The sequence below is a fragment of the Colossoma macropomum genome, unplaced genomic scaffold, assembly GCF_904425465.1.
Source record: "Colossoma macropomum unplaced genomic scaffold, Colossoma_macropomum, whole genome shotgun sequence".
In the NCBI taxonomy this organism is placed as follows: domain Eukaryota; kingdom Metazoa; phylum Chordata; class Actinopteri; order Characiformes; family Serrasalmidae; genus Colossoma; species Colossoma macropomum.
In genome coordinates, this window is record NW_023494787.1 from 28,888,067 (window position 1) to 28,902,028 (window position 13,962).

Here is a 13,962-nt window from a genome sequence, read left to right on the forward strand (position 1 = left end):
GGAATGGTTACGCTCTTCCGAGGAAATTCACGCCCGCGTCTCTGTATTGTTTCTCCCTCCGCACTGAGAAAACACATAGTCCTCTGGTCTGTATCTACGCCAGTGTCTCTCTGGGCTGGAAGACTTTATCTCTAGGTGTGTTTTGGGGCTACCTATTTGGAGCTGTTTTGTTTCTGTGGTGATGAGTGATAAATGAGTGCTGTTCTCTTTTTCTGTCTGTCTGTGTTCCCGTTCTTTAAGTCTTTCCAACTCTACTGTTCTATCTGATGCACAGTGGGAATCCAGAGCGCTGGCTGCTCTCACTGCTGACATCTGGTGGGTAAAACTGAAGAACTACACAGAGTGACTTAACCATCCATGCATGGTTTCCACACACGGAAAGGTAATTTGAGGCCACTTTCTTGTTGATTTAGCCGTTAGCATCGTCCAGTCATGAGACCTGAATCATGAGACCCATTTACCTACATATGTAACTAGCCCAAGATGGCTGACAATAACAGGAATGAGTAAGTTGTCTCTGGTATGTTGGCCTAAACTGTACACTGAAAGGGCTCATCAGAAGTACATACATACATCATCTAAACCGCTTATCCTTCTGGGTCGCGGTGGGGTGCTTGAGCCTATCCCAGCTGTCATTGGGCGGAAGGCAGGATACACCCTGGACAGGTCGCCAATCCATCACAGGGCAGACAGACATACACATTCACACACACACTCACACCTAGGGGCAATTTTAGCATGTCCAATCAGCCTGACCACATGTCTTTGGACTGTGGGAGGAAACCGGAGTACCCGGAGGAAACCCACACAGACACGGGGAGAACATGCAAACTCCACCCAGAAATGACCCCGGTCGCCCAGCCGGGAATCGAACCCAGGCCATTCTCACTGTGAGGCAACAGCGCTACCCACTGCGCCACCGTGCTGCCCTCATCAGAAGTATCTATCTATCTATCTATCTATCTATCTATCTATCTATCTATCTATCTATCTATATATATATATATATACATTTATTTGGGAAATGCATAAAATACTATCATAAACACAGACAAATATATGTGCTGTATTTCTTAATGTCATACATGGAGAAAAAGATTTACTTAAGTGTATATGGGTATTGGGACAGGAGGTGAGACAAGATGCTACAGGAGGTAGGATAATCTAATTGTGAGCTTATCAATTCACCCTGTTTTCATTTCTTTAATGCATGGTGCCCATGCAGTGGTCCCAAAAAGTATTTGGATATTTGTGCCATACTTAAAAATGTATTAAGTTTGTTGTATTAGGAAACAAAATGTCAAACCGAGTGGTGTTTACATTAAACAGACCATTCCTAGACTGCATCTTTTTTTTTTTTTTGACAACGTATTCTTTTAAAAGGTAGCTGGCGTGTTTCAGGTTTTTATAATTTCAGCAGTTTGTCTACAACAATCCTAAGCCTACAAAAAGGCTACAACAATCTCAAAATGAGAAATATTGGAAATATCAACTACATTTAAGATTATTTTATTTGACAACATACCATTTATTGAAGTGTACATGATCTCATATGTGAACATAAGCTCACCAACACCATTGAAAGACAAACAGACGCAGACCTTGATATGTTTTACAGACTTTGACATGTGCTTTACAGTACTCTTAGTGCAGCCTGGTTGGAATTCTTCTCCAGGATTTCTCCATACAAAAAGTCTACTAATGTTCTCTAATATTGTACTAAAAGTGTTTTTCTCTATAACAAATACCAATTTGTTAAACATTTTATGAACTGACCTAAAGAACTTCGGTAGACATAATAGACATTAAACTACAGTGATGAACATTTGGTCCATTTATAACACTGTTATTAAGCATTATTACCAAGTAATAGAATGTACAGGAAAGATGCCAAGTTTAGGGCATCACATGTCCTCTGTTGTTCTACTTAAGTTAAAATACAAAACTTGTATGTCTATAAAGTGTCATGTACTTAATCTTATGACATCTTGCGATTACTGGCATAAGCTGTTCATAAATAACCATGAAAATGCTTTATAAATATGTTCAATGCTTATGCATTTTTTCTGATGTCCCTATGTAGGTAGCCTCCAAGTAATGTATTACCAGGACTTCATTAAAGTTTACCATTGGCTAAAGTGTTCAAGTACTTTTTGGGTCCACTGTATATGTCTAGTATAAAATAAATAAAAATTCTTATGTTTCTTAATAATAAACTTAATAATAAACTCATTCAAACTCTCAGCTAATAACAAGAGAAACACTGCTGTATAGAGCAGAGCTCCATAATCAGAACTGAAATACTCGTTAAACAGCAAAGCCAGAAGTTAAACTTTCCTATTTAAAATCCTTGAACTTAAAATCTTTGTTTAAGTGTATTATTTGTGTTTTCCACAAATGATATCAAGTACAGCACAAAGTGAAACCAGAATTTGTTGTATCACTCAATGCGAAACCAAAACCTAGAGAGCTGTGAAATTGTTGTACAATATGCGTTTATCAAACTATTATTGTTTTACACTGGAAATCATATAGTCATATGGGTCGTGGCAAGTAACACATGCCAGTAAACATGAGGACATTAGATGATAAAGTGCACACTGATAAACTCAGAATAACACAAAGACCACAATCAGACAAACACAGGCTTAAAACCACACCTAAAACAGACACAAACTGCTACAAGGACTGCTGGAAAACAACAGTGCATTTTTTTCCAGTTAAAAAACCCTTGCAGTAGAAAATCTCCCTTATGAATCTTAGTGAATTGTTCTGTTAGTTTCCTGCCAAGAATTTCTCATTCTGATGGGGACTCTCCACGCAGCTGTGTGGCTTCACTTAAAATCAGCCTGAATCAAAATGTTGGCTACCTTGTTAGTTCATGTCCCTGTTTATATTAACCATGATCCATCATATCATATCATATCATATCATATCATATCATGTCATATCATATCATGTCATAAGACAAAAAATCTTGTTTTCCAGTGGTCTTTGACTAAAGTGTAGTGACTTATGTCCGCCTGTAACACATCTTCTGAGTTTTGGTTAAGGCATCATGCACCAGCAGGCAGGGAAAAATAATATTAACCTCCACGTCCCACCACCCCTACCCATCATCGAACGAAAATGCCCAACCAGCTCAGAGACCACTCAGAAAGACGTTTTGCTATGGAAGAAAAGTGTGGTATGATTTCTGAATCATGTGGACTTTAAGGGGCTCCGTCATAGAGGGAAAATTAGGTTTTTATTCTGTCTTATGAAAAGAATAACAGAGAAATTCACCCCGTGTTCCAAAATTTGAAGTTCCCGGAATAACTGTGGGTAGTTTTCCTCGGGAGAACATTTGGTTACTGCCACGCAAGTATTCATAACAAATAAGATAAGGAAAGTCTCTTTCGAACTTTTGCATAAATTTTGTGCAACCTATGCAAAATATTTTCTGGGTGCATATGAAGATGTTATCAATGTAAATTGTGCTTTTTGCACGACACAGACAGAAACTGTGCCCCATCTTTTCCGCCGCTGACCTTATATCAAAAATTATGGCAAGAAGTCTCAAACCTTATTATTTTGTTTAGTGTGTTAACATCTCTGGTTTTGGTTACTTTAATTACGTCAGAAACATGAAAAAAGATATATATTAGAATGTACTCATTATTCTTATTCTTATTATAGCTTTCATGTAAAGTTTAAGGTTTTCTGATGGACATACAGTCGTTTCTTTCGCCCCAATATGTTACATTCAGCAAAGAAACAGTAATTGTACATTAAATGGTGCAGAAGTGTGCTTTCTGTAGAGAATGTGTACTTATTTTCCCTTAGTCTTGAGAGAGTGAGAAAGCCGAAATGGATGTATAAAATGTATGATTTCGGTTATATATATACTGTGATTTATGATCTCCCCGGTAGATTTCGTATGGAACAAAGGGACTTTTATTTTTAAACAATTAAAAACGTTTTTTTTTTATTTCTGGCTTATCACATTTTTTAACGTCCTTCTTTAAATACTAATATCAGCTCAGTATAAAATAATCAGTCTGCTCGGTTATGATGAGATTTTAAGCTCTGTCCATGAGAAAAAGTGCACCGGTCAAATTCTGTCCCCCCAGTGTTGACGGTTCACCACAGCGGAAGTGTTTCAGAACCCTCTGGTGGTGCGCGGTAGATTGAAACTAGTTCCAGATAAGTTCTTGAAAAAAGTCGTGTGAAGTGAGTTGCTGTGCTCGTAAAGACCGCTTCTTCTAGTTACATATGGAGGATAAATAAAAGTAGAGTATTCTAGACAGTTTAGCCCATGAAGCTAATTTTGTTGAGAGGTTTTATGCCTGTAGCAAGCTACTGCTGATGTGGTAAATATAGCGGATGTTTTCTTTATAAGGTTCAGTAACGTTAGCCTTATTTACTGAAAACATTGCTAATATCATAGCTTGGCAGTCGACTGTCTCTACTGTAACTATAATATCACTGCCACGATACTTGCCTTGTCATTGAACGTTAACGTTAGCTCTGTTGTAGCTGTGGGCCGTAGCGTTAGCAGCGTTAGGCAGGGAACAGACTTTAGAGTAACGTTAATTTATTTTATGGGCTCGAAACGGTTCTCGGTTTTAAGACATGCCTGATGCACATAATAACAACAGAGTTGTGGTTTAGTATTACTTTGTGTCATTGCTACGTTTACTGCTGATTTGTGACAGAAAAAACACGTTCTGTTGCGCGTTAGCTAGCTGGCTAATCCTTTATAACGTTAACCTACCTTACGTACTTCGATGTAAACATAGTAACAGTTCCTAACATTGCACCTCTTGTATGTAGCGTTATGTACTGTATGTATGAACCTATTTATATACGTAATTACAATCCTAATGTCCTGTTCATCCTCCAGAATGTCTCGACCAATGGGAGACAGTCATAAACGGTTCTTACAAACATTGATGAGTAATGGGATCATCAGCCGCCTCCAGGCAAAGGCGCTTCATCGACATTGCTGTGAAACCCATGGAGGTGTGTAACCAACTGCTAACTCACTGCCCGGTTTATTAGCTATACCTACCTTGCTTGTATCTACACTCACTGTCCATTTTATTAGGAACGCTAACCATATAGGCAGTTTTAGTTCTAGGTATAAATAGTTGTGTTATGTAATGCACTCACCCACTAACGCACAAACAGCACGAACACCCACTAACATCCCACTACCATGTAAGCGTCACTGCAGGGTTGAAAATGACCCACTTCCCAAATACTGCATGCTCAGTGGTGGGCCTGACCATTGGTAAATGGGGTGGAGTAGGGTTAACGAATTATAGAGAAACAAGACTACAATCTTTTAATTGTGGAGTTCGAGAATACACATATTTCGTAAGTGGACCTGATAAAATGGACAGTGATCACAGCTACAAGGTACCTAATAAAGTGGTCAAAGTATATACTATTGGTAAGAAAAAGGTGCTTTTTTGTGTTGTTCAGCACATTACTCACCAGATAGATTGGATGAATTCATCGACGTCATCAATGCTCAACTTCAGCCCATGTTCATGCACATCAGAAAGGGCATGTCAGAGGAGGATGGACTACAGTATTATGCATTGGTTGGTAATAATATGTATGCATAATTTGTGATATCAGCATGAACATATACGTGATACTCTGGGTCCTTGTTTTTCATTCAGGTGAACATGGCTGAAACAGACATAACAAGAATGTCCTCTGATTATGCTGATAACGAATTGGAACTGTTCAGGAAAACGGTAAATCATTTGCTGTACTGGATTTGCTCATGGAAATTTGATATGCTGCTAGAACAACAAATATGTGCATGCATGTCCAAAGCCATTTAGGTTACTTTGAATTAGGTCTCTTTGAAGTCACACAAGCTGAATATTTCTGAATAAATTATTGTCATTTAATTTTTCTCCACAGATGGATCTGATTGTAGATTCAGAGAATGGTACTGCCTCCTCCACCGATATCCTGAATTGTGCTGACAGTCTCCAGTCAAAAAAACTGAAGAAGAAGGAGACAGAAAATGTGCTGAATAAATTTGTTCAGGACAAATGGTTAAATGAGGTATATGTTTTAGAGTATTATTTAATATTGATGCAGCTCACTTGATTTTTTTTTTTTTTATTCTTGTAGGTGTTGAATACCTACCTAAGACTTATGCAGGATTGTTGCCTTAGACGTCTTGCACACATATGCATATTTAGCCCTTTTAAACCAACAGCATGTTTGAAAATTTGTCTGTTGAGAACTCAAAAATTATTTGAAAAAGCTCACATGAGCTTGAAAGCGTCATCTAGATAATATGTTTTGCCTGTCCACACATTCATCTGTTCACTCCCTTTAAATAAATCACCACCCTGGACAATAGTAGGGATGCACGATGATATCAGTGGATAATTGCTTTAAAAAATGATCACCATCAGAACATCAGAACAAAGTTTAGACTTGACTCATATTTCAAATTTATATTTGATGACATATTTATTGTACTACAAAAGAGCAAACATTCAATTGACGCTGTATAACTTTGCTAAAATGTCTGCATTTTATTAATTTCAGTGCATTAGTAACCCTGAAGAAATGATTCTTACATAATGTTGTAATGTTAATCCAGTTACTTTTAGTTACATTTTATAAATATGTATATATTGACATCAGCTTCAGCATTAACAGATGTGTACACGGAAAATACTGAATATCAGCACTGGCCCACAGTTCCCATACTGGTGCAAAAGCTTTGCAAATGTGGTTTGCAAAAGCTCTGTTTTTATTGATGAAAATTTTTCTTGCTTGTTGCATGGTCGAATCAGGTGCTTTGGGTTCCTTTCTAAGCATGTTACTTAGTTTGGTGATGCTGGTTAATATGTTGCAGTGACATGCTTCATATGCATCAAAATTAAGGCATCTGTGCAGGCTTGCCCACTCCAGACTGTTGATGACAGAACCTTATTTGTAATAGGCTGTGTTTAAGACAGGAGAAAAGAATGTGAAGTTTAACTACATTTTGGGGGCAAAAAAAAGATCAAAATCATTTAAAAATGTGCCCTGTAGCTTGAGAAGAATCTGAGGAGAGCCTAGAATAATTATATGTCTACTTCTACATTAACATAGACACATAATAAGACATTATTGTTTTTTCCCCCCACAAGCACTGAAACTAAGGTCTTATGTAGCTGATGGCTGAGTTTTTTGTGAGGCCTTCACCCACACTGAGAATTAATGGAGATATTTAAAAGAATTAGAAAATTAGAAATTAAATTAGGATAGTTAAATAATCAAATTAAAATACAAACTGAAAGTGGCTGAAACTAGAAGTGAGATGCTGGAAGTGGGTGTATTTACTGACCACAGTGATTTGCTGACTTATCAAGAAATGCTGAGGTCTCCACCTCAGACAGCCAGCGTAAGCCAGTCTAAACTTTGAAACAATCATGCTTATCAGCTCAGTAAGACTGAAATTTGTTATTGAATGACAGTGTAGATTGTACCAGAAAAACAAACTGTGTTACGATATCTATCCCTACAGATGAGTGCTACTCTATTTTCCTTTGTTCTATCTGTTCTATTATATTTAAATCAAACTCTCTTCCCTTAGAAACAAGGTGAATACACTCTAAGCACTCGCTGCATTATTGAGATGGAGCAGTACATGCGCATGATTTACCAAGACCTCATCAAAATGTGTTATGTGTGCCACAACGTTGCCTTCCAGGTGAGAATTATAAACATACTCGGATAACAGATTTTTTCTTTGGTATCTAAAGAAGCACACACGAAGTTTACAGTAATCTTAATCTTCATATTTACGTGCTGTAACTCGTTACTGTTCACTTCATTGCTGTACAATGTGGTTGGAAAATGTGATGTTTGATAAAGCTGTCAGATATAACGATGATATGAGAAGTGATAAGTTATCATTAAAGTATTGTGTCTATTGCTGTATGTAACGCAGTTAGACTTTATGTATAAACAGACTTCTCCTTTAAGCAAATAGCATTGTACAAAATTACAAAAGTACCGTTCACTGTTCTGAAAAATACAAAGAAATACTAACGACTTCTTACATCAGAACTGTAAGCACATTTTTTGTGCACTGAAAGGCTGAGAAACAGTCAGCATTACTTCAGTTGCTTTTGGTTTAAAGGCTACAAAACATTTTTTTTTCTTTTTTATACAGGCTCACAAGAAAGAATACATATTTTTGTTTGTTTATTTATTTATTTTTGCTTCGTTATTAAATATGATTGTTGTGACAGTAGCCAGTTGCCTTACAGTTAAACACAGTACTGGTTTTGAGAACAGTTCTAATGTTTGATGTGTTTTTACAGGTTTGTAGTTCAGTGGATGGAGTGTTTTTTTAATGTCTAAATAATAACTTCATTCCTCATGTTTTCAGAGCCAAATCTGTGAAAATCCAACCTGTGGCATTAAGATGCACCTGCCTTGTGTTGCCAGATATTTTAAAGGCCGTAGTGACCCTCACTGCCCTTCATGCAATGACTTCTGGACTCATGAGATTCCAGGTAAGGAAAATTTATTTGTGTTTGCACCAGCCTAGTGATATTTGTGTGTGCACCATTGAGAGCACAGACATGTAAAAACATACAGAAATGTTGTCTAATTGCAGTCCTAATGCTTTGATTTCTCAGAAATCCAACAGTCCCAGTCACAGGGCTCACAAAGCCAGCATTCATCTGCAGTGCCTGCGCCCAATCCCACACCCTCCACTTCCTCTGCACGCCGCTCCAGAAGGTCCTAATGTCAAGTTAGTTTGCCATACCTCGCAGTCAGGGTGAGGTTGTGATGAAAAGCACATAAGGATATTTTTTAGAATGCGCAAAAGGCAGCAATCTCATGCAGATATGGTAGAGTGACATTCAGATGTTATAAACTGAAAAGAGCCTTCCAACTTCTGACTCTTCATTTGACTCTGCAGTGTGGAACCTTTAAATGAAAGGTAATGCATATACAGTTGAAATGTCATGTGGAAAGTGAACACTTTGAAAGGAACTCTCAATCCTGCTTGTGATTGATCAGTAATATTTGGGCATGCTGATGTTCAGGATAAGCCAGAAGCACATTCATTTACTTTTTCATAACGTTTGTATTGTAATATATTTGTGTTGAATTCAGATATATTTGTATAATTTTGAAGTAAAAGCAACATTTTCAAAAAGTGGTATTTGATTTGTTACATTGTTGGATAAGGGAACTTGTAGCTAAGCTGCAGCAATAAATGTTTGAAATATTGTGCTTACTTGGGGAATATTTAAGTTTCTAGTAGACTTTTGAATTCTATCATCCAGTTATCTTCATTTATTTTGTATTTAAGTTGGATGGGAGCTTTACACTAAGAAAAGCCCTGTTCCTATTTTTATACTTAAAAAAAAAAGTTTGCCCTTCAATTGCTTTTATCTTACTGCAAATCACATTAATCAGAAATTTGACTGCTATTCTGTCACCTCCTGATTACTGGTTTGGGGAAAAAAATAAGTAATAACAGTACAACAATAAATTCAGCACTCATAGTATTTATTCATCCCGAGTACAAAGTTGGAACATTTAATAGGAACATATTATCAAGACCACCAAAAACTAACAGAAAAGCTGAGCTCTAAGGAGCGCACATAATGCCAGTGCTGTTTGGGAATGAACAGGACTTCCCCAGGTTGAAGCACACACTCCTGATAAGACGCTTTCATGAAGTTTGGAAACTGCACCACATCTGGATTCTCGACGTCCACCTGAGCAGGGAAGACATGTTATCGCCCTCAGTACAAACGGCTGCATTTGCAGAGTCAACAGTAGGGAGAATGGTTAGGGGTGGATGATATATCACAATAAATTACAACATAACTTTTTTTCTGGATATGGATATAGTCAGTACATTAAGAAAGCTGATCAGCTACACGTTGCAATAAAAAGATTTGTACAGCGCTCTTAAGTGGTGCAGCTGTCCAAAGTTTTGTCCTATTGCTGGTAAATGGCAAGTTCATTATTTTTGTCTTCCCACTGGTGCATGGTGACATAATTAAAAATCAGAATCAGCCAAAAGTCATTGAATTTTGGTAGGAGATTACTGTAAAACAAGAAATTTGTCTTTTAAATGATGTGAAGAATTGAGCTTAATATGACCAGGAACATTAACCTAAAAGTCAACCTCGGTTTTTTTGTTCATTCACTTTGTCCAACTTATCAAACCACAAAAAAAATGCAATATCATAATATTGTCACTGTCACTGTCACTGTCATGTCTGGACCATGTCTATTAGTCCAGTCATCATGAAATTTTGATACTGTGTAAATAAAAAAATGTCAAAAATGGAGAAAATGTGTTTTGTCCTGACAGCACAAATAAAAATGTCTCCCAGCATCATATTTGTGCCATATTCCACACCACTGCTTTCTAAAATGAGTCTTACAGTCTAGCACACTAGAAAGACAGACCACTGACATGTCGGTGACGTATGGTACCTGGCTGGTATTGTGCAGGAGCTGAGACTGATACGGATACAGATTTTCCGTTTGCTCGAGACTGTAGAGACGGATGTATTTCTTCCCAACCACCTGTTTTTCAGTTAGGAAAGAGATCAGGAGATACCTCTGGATTATGTAAGAGACAACATAAAAACAAAACATGTCAGAACGTTCTTGAAGTTTGCTTTTTGTCACTAGGGCTTACCTGAGCCAGAAAGTTTTGCTGTGGATCTTGATGCAGAGGAGAGACAGTCCCGCCTGGTCCAAACCAAGCATTAATCGTGATGTCATCTTCATCTCCTTCTCCAAGACAACAGTAGTCAGGGATACGGATGTCTTCTTTCAGCTCTGGCACCTAGAAGAAGAATATCATCATGTTGCTTTTTATAACTCAAGTAAGGGCTTTATGTCAGAACACAGACTGTTATGACAGACTGTTCCACAATGCTTTTTGTTCCCCATTCTGTGCCAAAGACAGTTTCATCAAAAGTGTCAGCGCTGTAGCTGTATGTGCTTCTGAAATAATGCAACAAACAACGACTGTAAATCAACTGTTTGTTGAGCTCTATGTATTCACTTTTGGAAATCAGACTACCCGTGAGGGTAGTTTATATTAAGTACATGACCAAGAGATCACTAGGACTGAAACGTTACCTGATCAAATAACTGGTGCTGAGCCAAGTATCCCAGATCAGCAGCTCCCTACAAGGAAATAAATATAAATATACAGTTTATAATCAGCCTTGTTAATAAGTCAATAACGTATGACCACTATTATAGTACATATGAACTTAGTCTTACTTTATCCACAATATAACGGTCTATGAATTCGTTTACTGTAAGGAGCTTCTGTGACCACTCTTCATCAGTGTATCTAGATCCCAGCTCGACAGGAACAGTCCGGCAGCCTGCCACTCCTCGCAGGTAGTCTATGCTTGCAGAGGGTGCAGATGTAGGGAAAGATGGAAAATTTCAGAAGATAATTCTCCAAGCTGTGAAATACAGCAGACTGATCTAAATCTATGCAGTATAGTACCTCCACATGTGCTCTCTGAAGGCAGGCCAGTGGTCAATTACTCCTTCTAGTATGACTGGCTTTTGGGGCACCAGGAAATCTGATCGGAAGCTTTCCAGAGCCGGACACTTAACTCTTGGAACTGACACTGCAGCATCAATTTGGGGCTCTGGTGTGCCGTTCCTCTTGAGTTTCTGTTGACACAGGAGACAGGTGTACTTGCAGCTCTTGAAAGCTGGATTTCTGGCAAAGCTGACAGTAACAGAACATTAACAGCATGATGCTGATGCACAATTGCATAAAAAAAGGTAGCCAAAGCTCCTTGTCCCGTTTAAAATGAATGGTTCACGGATTGTAAATCACTGATCTCACGACAATGTGATTAAATTACGATTCTTTTCTGTGCATCATGAAATCTGAAATGAAAATTCTTGCACAATTCAGGACACACTTGGTTGAAAACTGAGAAAAAGACAATCTACGTACTAAAATGATTATAGTATGTTGGCTACAGGCAGTTATGTGCCATTAAATCCAACATCTTCGACACTAGAGAACGATTGGTCATCCAAGACAACGAATTCTACTATTTTTGGTTATGCTTTGCACTTTCGCACTGTCATTTGTGTTTTTTTTTTTTTGTGATTTCAAAAACTGTAGCTACACATGGTGGTGGTGTGCTACCAGGGGCATTCTGCTTCTTTTTTTAACTGTATTCTGCATATCAAGCAGGATGATGTGTTTTCAAATGGCCTTTCAAACCTGGACTGGAGAAGCTTTTCGGTCTTAAGTCTCCTCTTGATGTTTAGAATGAATACAGGAAAAGCAAAGGGAACAAATGGTGTTTTTAATTACTCATTTTCATTAAAATTATTTGTTTTAGATTTTGACACTCTGTTGTAGGCCTATTTATCTGTTCTTTGTCAAAATTTTCAAAAACCACAAATGCCCTTTTTGATCACTTTTGACTGAAATTTTGTGCATCCCTGTTTGATTTGATTAGTTTGGTGTCACTCCGATTGATTTATTTTTTTAAAATTAGACTGGATACACAAAAGTGACTATTACATTTCTACATTTAGCAGATGCTCTTATGCAGAGTGACTTACAATTTAATCATGTAACAGAGATAGGCAAATACAGTGTTAGGAGTCTTGTCCAAGGACCGGAGCTGAACGCCATTCTGCAGTGTGGTGGCCAGCAGTATTACCCAGTACTTTACTATTCACACAGTAGTGGAATATAGCTAAAAACAATATGCTATTATTTTTATATTTAGGCCTGTAATAGACCAAAAATTCATTTTGGGCAAAAATAGGACATTTAATATTGTTATAATTTGATTCCAAAATTGACAGTGTTGAATCACCCCTTCAGATCAATGCCTCAGATCAATCACGACTGCTTTTTTACACCCCTAATAATTCACCTTTGGGCAGGGTTGGTCTTCCGCTTTGCTGGGAAGCTGCATCTTCACTTTATTTTTCAGAACAGCCACGAGTCTCTGGAGAATACTGTCCATAATGGAGGCGCCCATCAGCAAACCCATATCACATGTTCTTATGGCTTCTTGGATCTTGACCTGAGATGCATCTCCATGACACATCCCAACAACTTTAAAGAGGCAGCCATAGGAGTAAACACGCCTCCACTCTTTATCCACATCTCGCCAAGTGCCTGTATTGAGTTTCTCCCAGGCGTAGTCGATAATGATCTGGGCTTTCTCGGCACAGTCAGAGGAATCAGATGCTCGGTACAGCTGCTCTCTGGTCAGTTCTAGGAGATCCAGCACACTTGGTTCAACTATTTCACTGAAGACAAGAGGAAACTCTGGCTGAGTGGCGGGCAGCAGTGCCTGCACGTCCCTCCAAACTTCAGCCATGACTTAGCAGCGTTTTAAAGTTAATCGAAAATCCAAGACGTGATGTTTATTTTGTATCTGACATTTTAAAGACGAACGACTGACAGTCTGACTGCATTTACTGTGAACTTATTTAATGTTATTCCAGAACGAGCAAAAATACACAGCAGGGAGACGCGCACATTTACTCACTGGTAGTCAGACACTGTATTTGAAACCATCCTTACGCAGCGACGTAATGTGAGTTATTTCGTCCTTTAAATCGTTTGCATCATTTCAAAAACAGCGTCAAACAACATGACAACACGTTCGCTAAATCGACCTGAATACATCAACTCCTCCGCATCAAAAAGCGTCCGTATAGAAACTCTGCCTGTACAGACAGCGTTCCGCATCGCTGTGTTTCCCATTTTACGTGAACATTAAGTTGTCAGTTAACTGACAGACAACTAACCAGAGCAAAACCGTGCACAGCTGGAACCAGAAGCAGAAACATATTTTTTTTCCCTTTCGAATATATACCGTAGTTTCCAGAGAGAGTCATGGCAGTTTTGATTTCTCAGATGAAGAGAAATTCTCTAAAAACAATTGAGGAAAATTGAGA

At 38.0% G+C, this 13,962-nt stretch overlaps 2 protein-coding genes across 6 annotated transcripts; one reads left to right on the forward strand and one right to left on the reverse strand.

Annotated features, from left to right (window-relative positions):
* Window positions 1-20: 20 nt before the first annotated feature.
* Window positions 21-9,485, forward strand: nsmce1 (NSE1 homolog, SMC5-SMC6 complex component). Of its 4 annotated transcripts, XM_036566794.1 has the most exons (9): window positions 21-135; window positions 275-382; window positions 4,886-5,004; window positions 5,470-5,591; window positions 5,673-5,750; window positions 5,923-6,069; window positions 7,601-7,717; window positions 8,402-8,528; window positions 8,655-8,764. In XM_036566794.1, exons 3-9 carry the CDS (start codon window positions 4,887-4,889, stop codon window positions 8,762-8,764), a joined length of 819 nt encoding a protein of 272 aa, XP_036422687.1. In that variant the 5' UTR covers window positions 21-135; window positions 275-382; window position 4,886. The 4 variants fall into 4 exon arrangements, with proteins under 4 accessions (XP_036422687.1, XP_036422684.1, XP_036422688.1 ...); XM_036566791.1 differs by lacking the exons at window positions 21-135; window positions 275-382 and adding an exon at window positions 4,121-4,212 and having other exon boundaries at window positions 8,655-9,485; XM_036566795.1 differs by lacking the exons at window positions 21-135; window positions 275-382 and adding an exon at window positions 4,169-4,271.
* A 35-nt stretch (window positions 9,486-9,520) lies between these two features.
* On the reverse strand, window positions 9,521-13,709 carry kdm8 (lysine (K)-specific demethylase 8). 2 transcript variants are annotated; one of them, XM_036566790.1, is made up of 7 exons: window positions 12,927-13,709; window positions 11,519-11,691; window positions 11,320-11,416; window positions 11,137-11,184; window positions 10,688-10,837; window positions 10,480-10,572; window positions 9,521-9,749 (listed from the first exon to the last, which is right to left on the reverse strand). In XM_036566790.1, the coding sequence occupies exons 1-7, from the start codon at window positions 13,377-13,379 to the stop codon at window positions 9,585-9,587; spliced, it is 1,179 nt and encodes a 392-aa protein (XP_036422683.1). In that variant the 5' UTR covers window positions 13,380-13,709; the 3' UTR covers window positions 9,521-9,584. The 2 variants fall into 2 exon arrangements, with proteins under 2 accessions (XP_036422683.1, XP_036422682.1); XM_036566789.1 differs by having other exon boundaries at window positions 11,284-11,416.
* Between the last annotated feature and the right edge of the window lie 253 nt (window positions 13,710-13,962).

Excerpts from the sequence above, each read along its gene's own strand:
- nsmce1 (XM_036566794.1), top strand. The coding sequence starts at position 4,887 with ATGTCTCGACCAATGGGAGACAGTCATAAACGGTTCTTACAAACATTG. Across the intron at positions 5,005-5,469 it reads TTGCTGTGAAACCCATGGAG|CACATTACTCACCAGATAGA; the intron begins GTGTGTAACCAA and ends TGTGTTGTTCAG. Across the intron at positions 5,592-5,672 it reads GACTACAGTATTATGCATTG|GTGAACATGGCTGAAACAGA; the intron begins GTTGGTAATAAT and ends TTTTTCATTCAG.
- kdm8 (XM_036566789.1), bottom strand. The coding sequence starts at position 13,379 with ATGGCTGAAGTTTGGAGGGACGTGCAGGCACTGCTGCCCGCCACTCAG. Across the intron at positions 11,417-11,518 it reads TTCAGAGAGCACATGTGGAG|CATAGACTACCTGCGAGGAG; the intron begins GTACTATACTGC and ends ACCCTCTGCAAG. Across the intron at positions 10,573-10,687 it reads AGCAAAACTTTCTGGCTCAG|GTGGTTGGGAAGAAATACAT; the intron begins GTAAGCCCTAGT and ends ACTGAAAAACAG.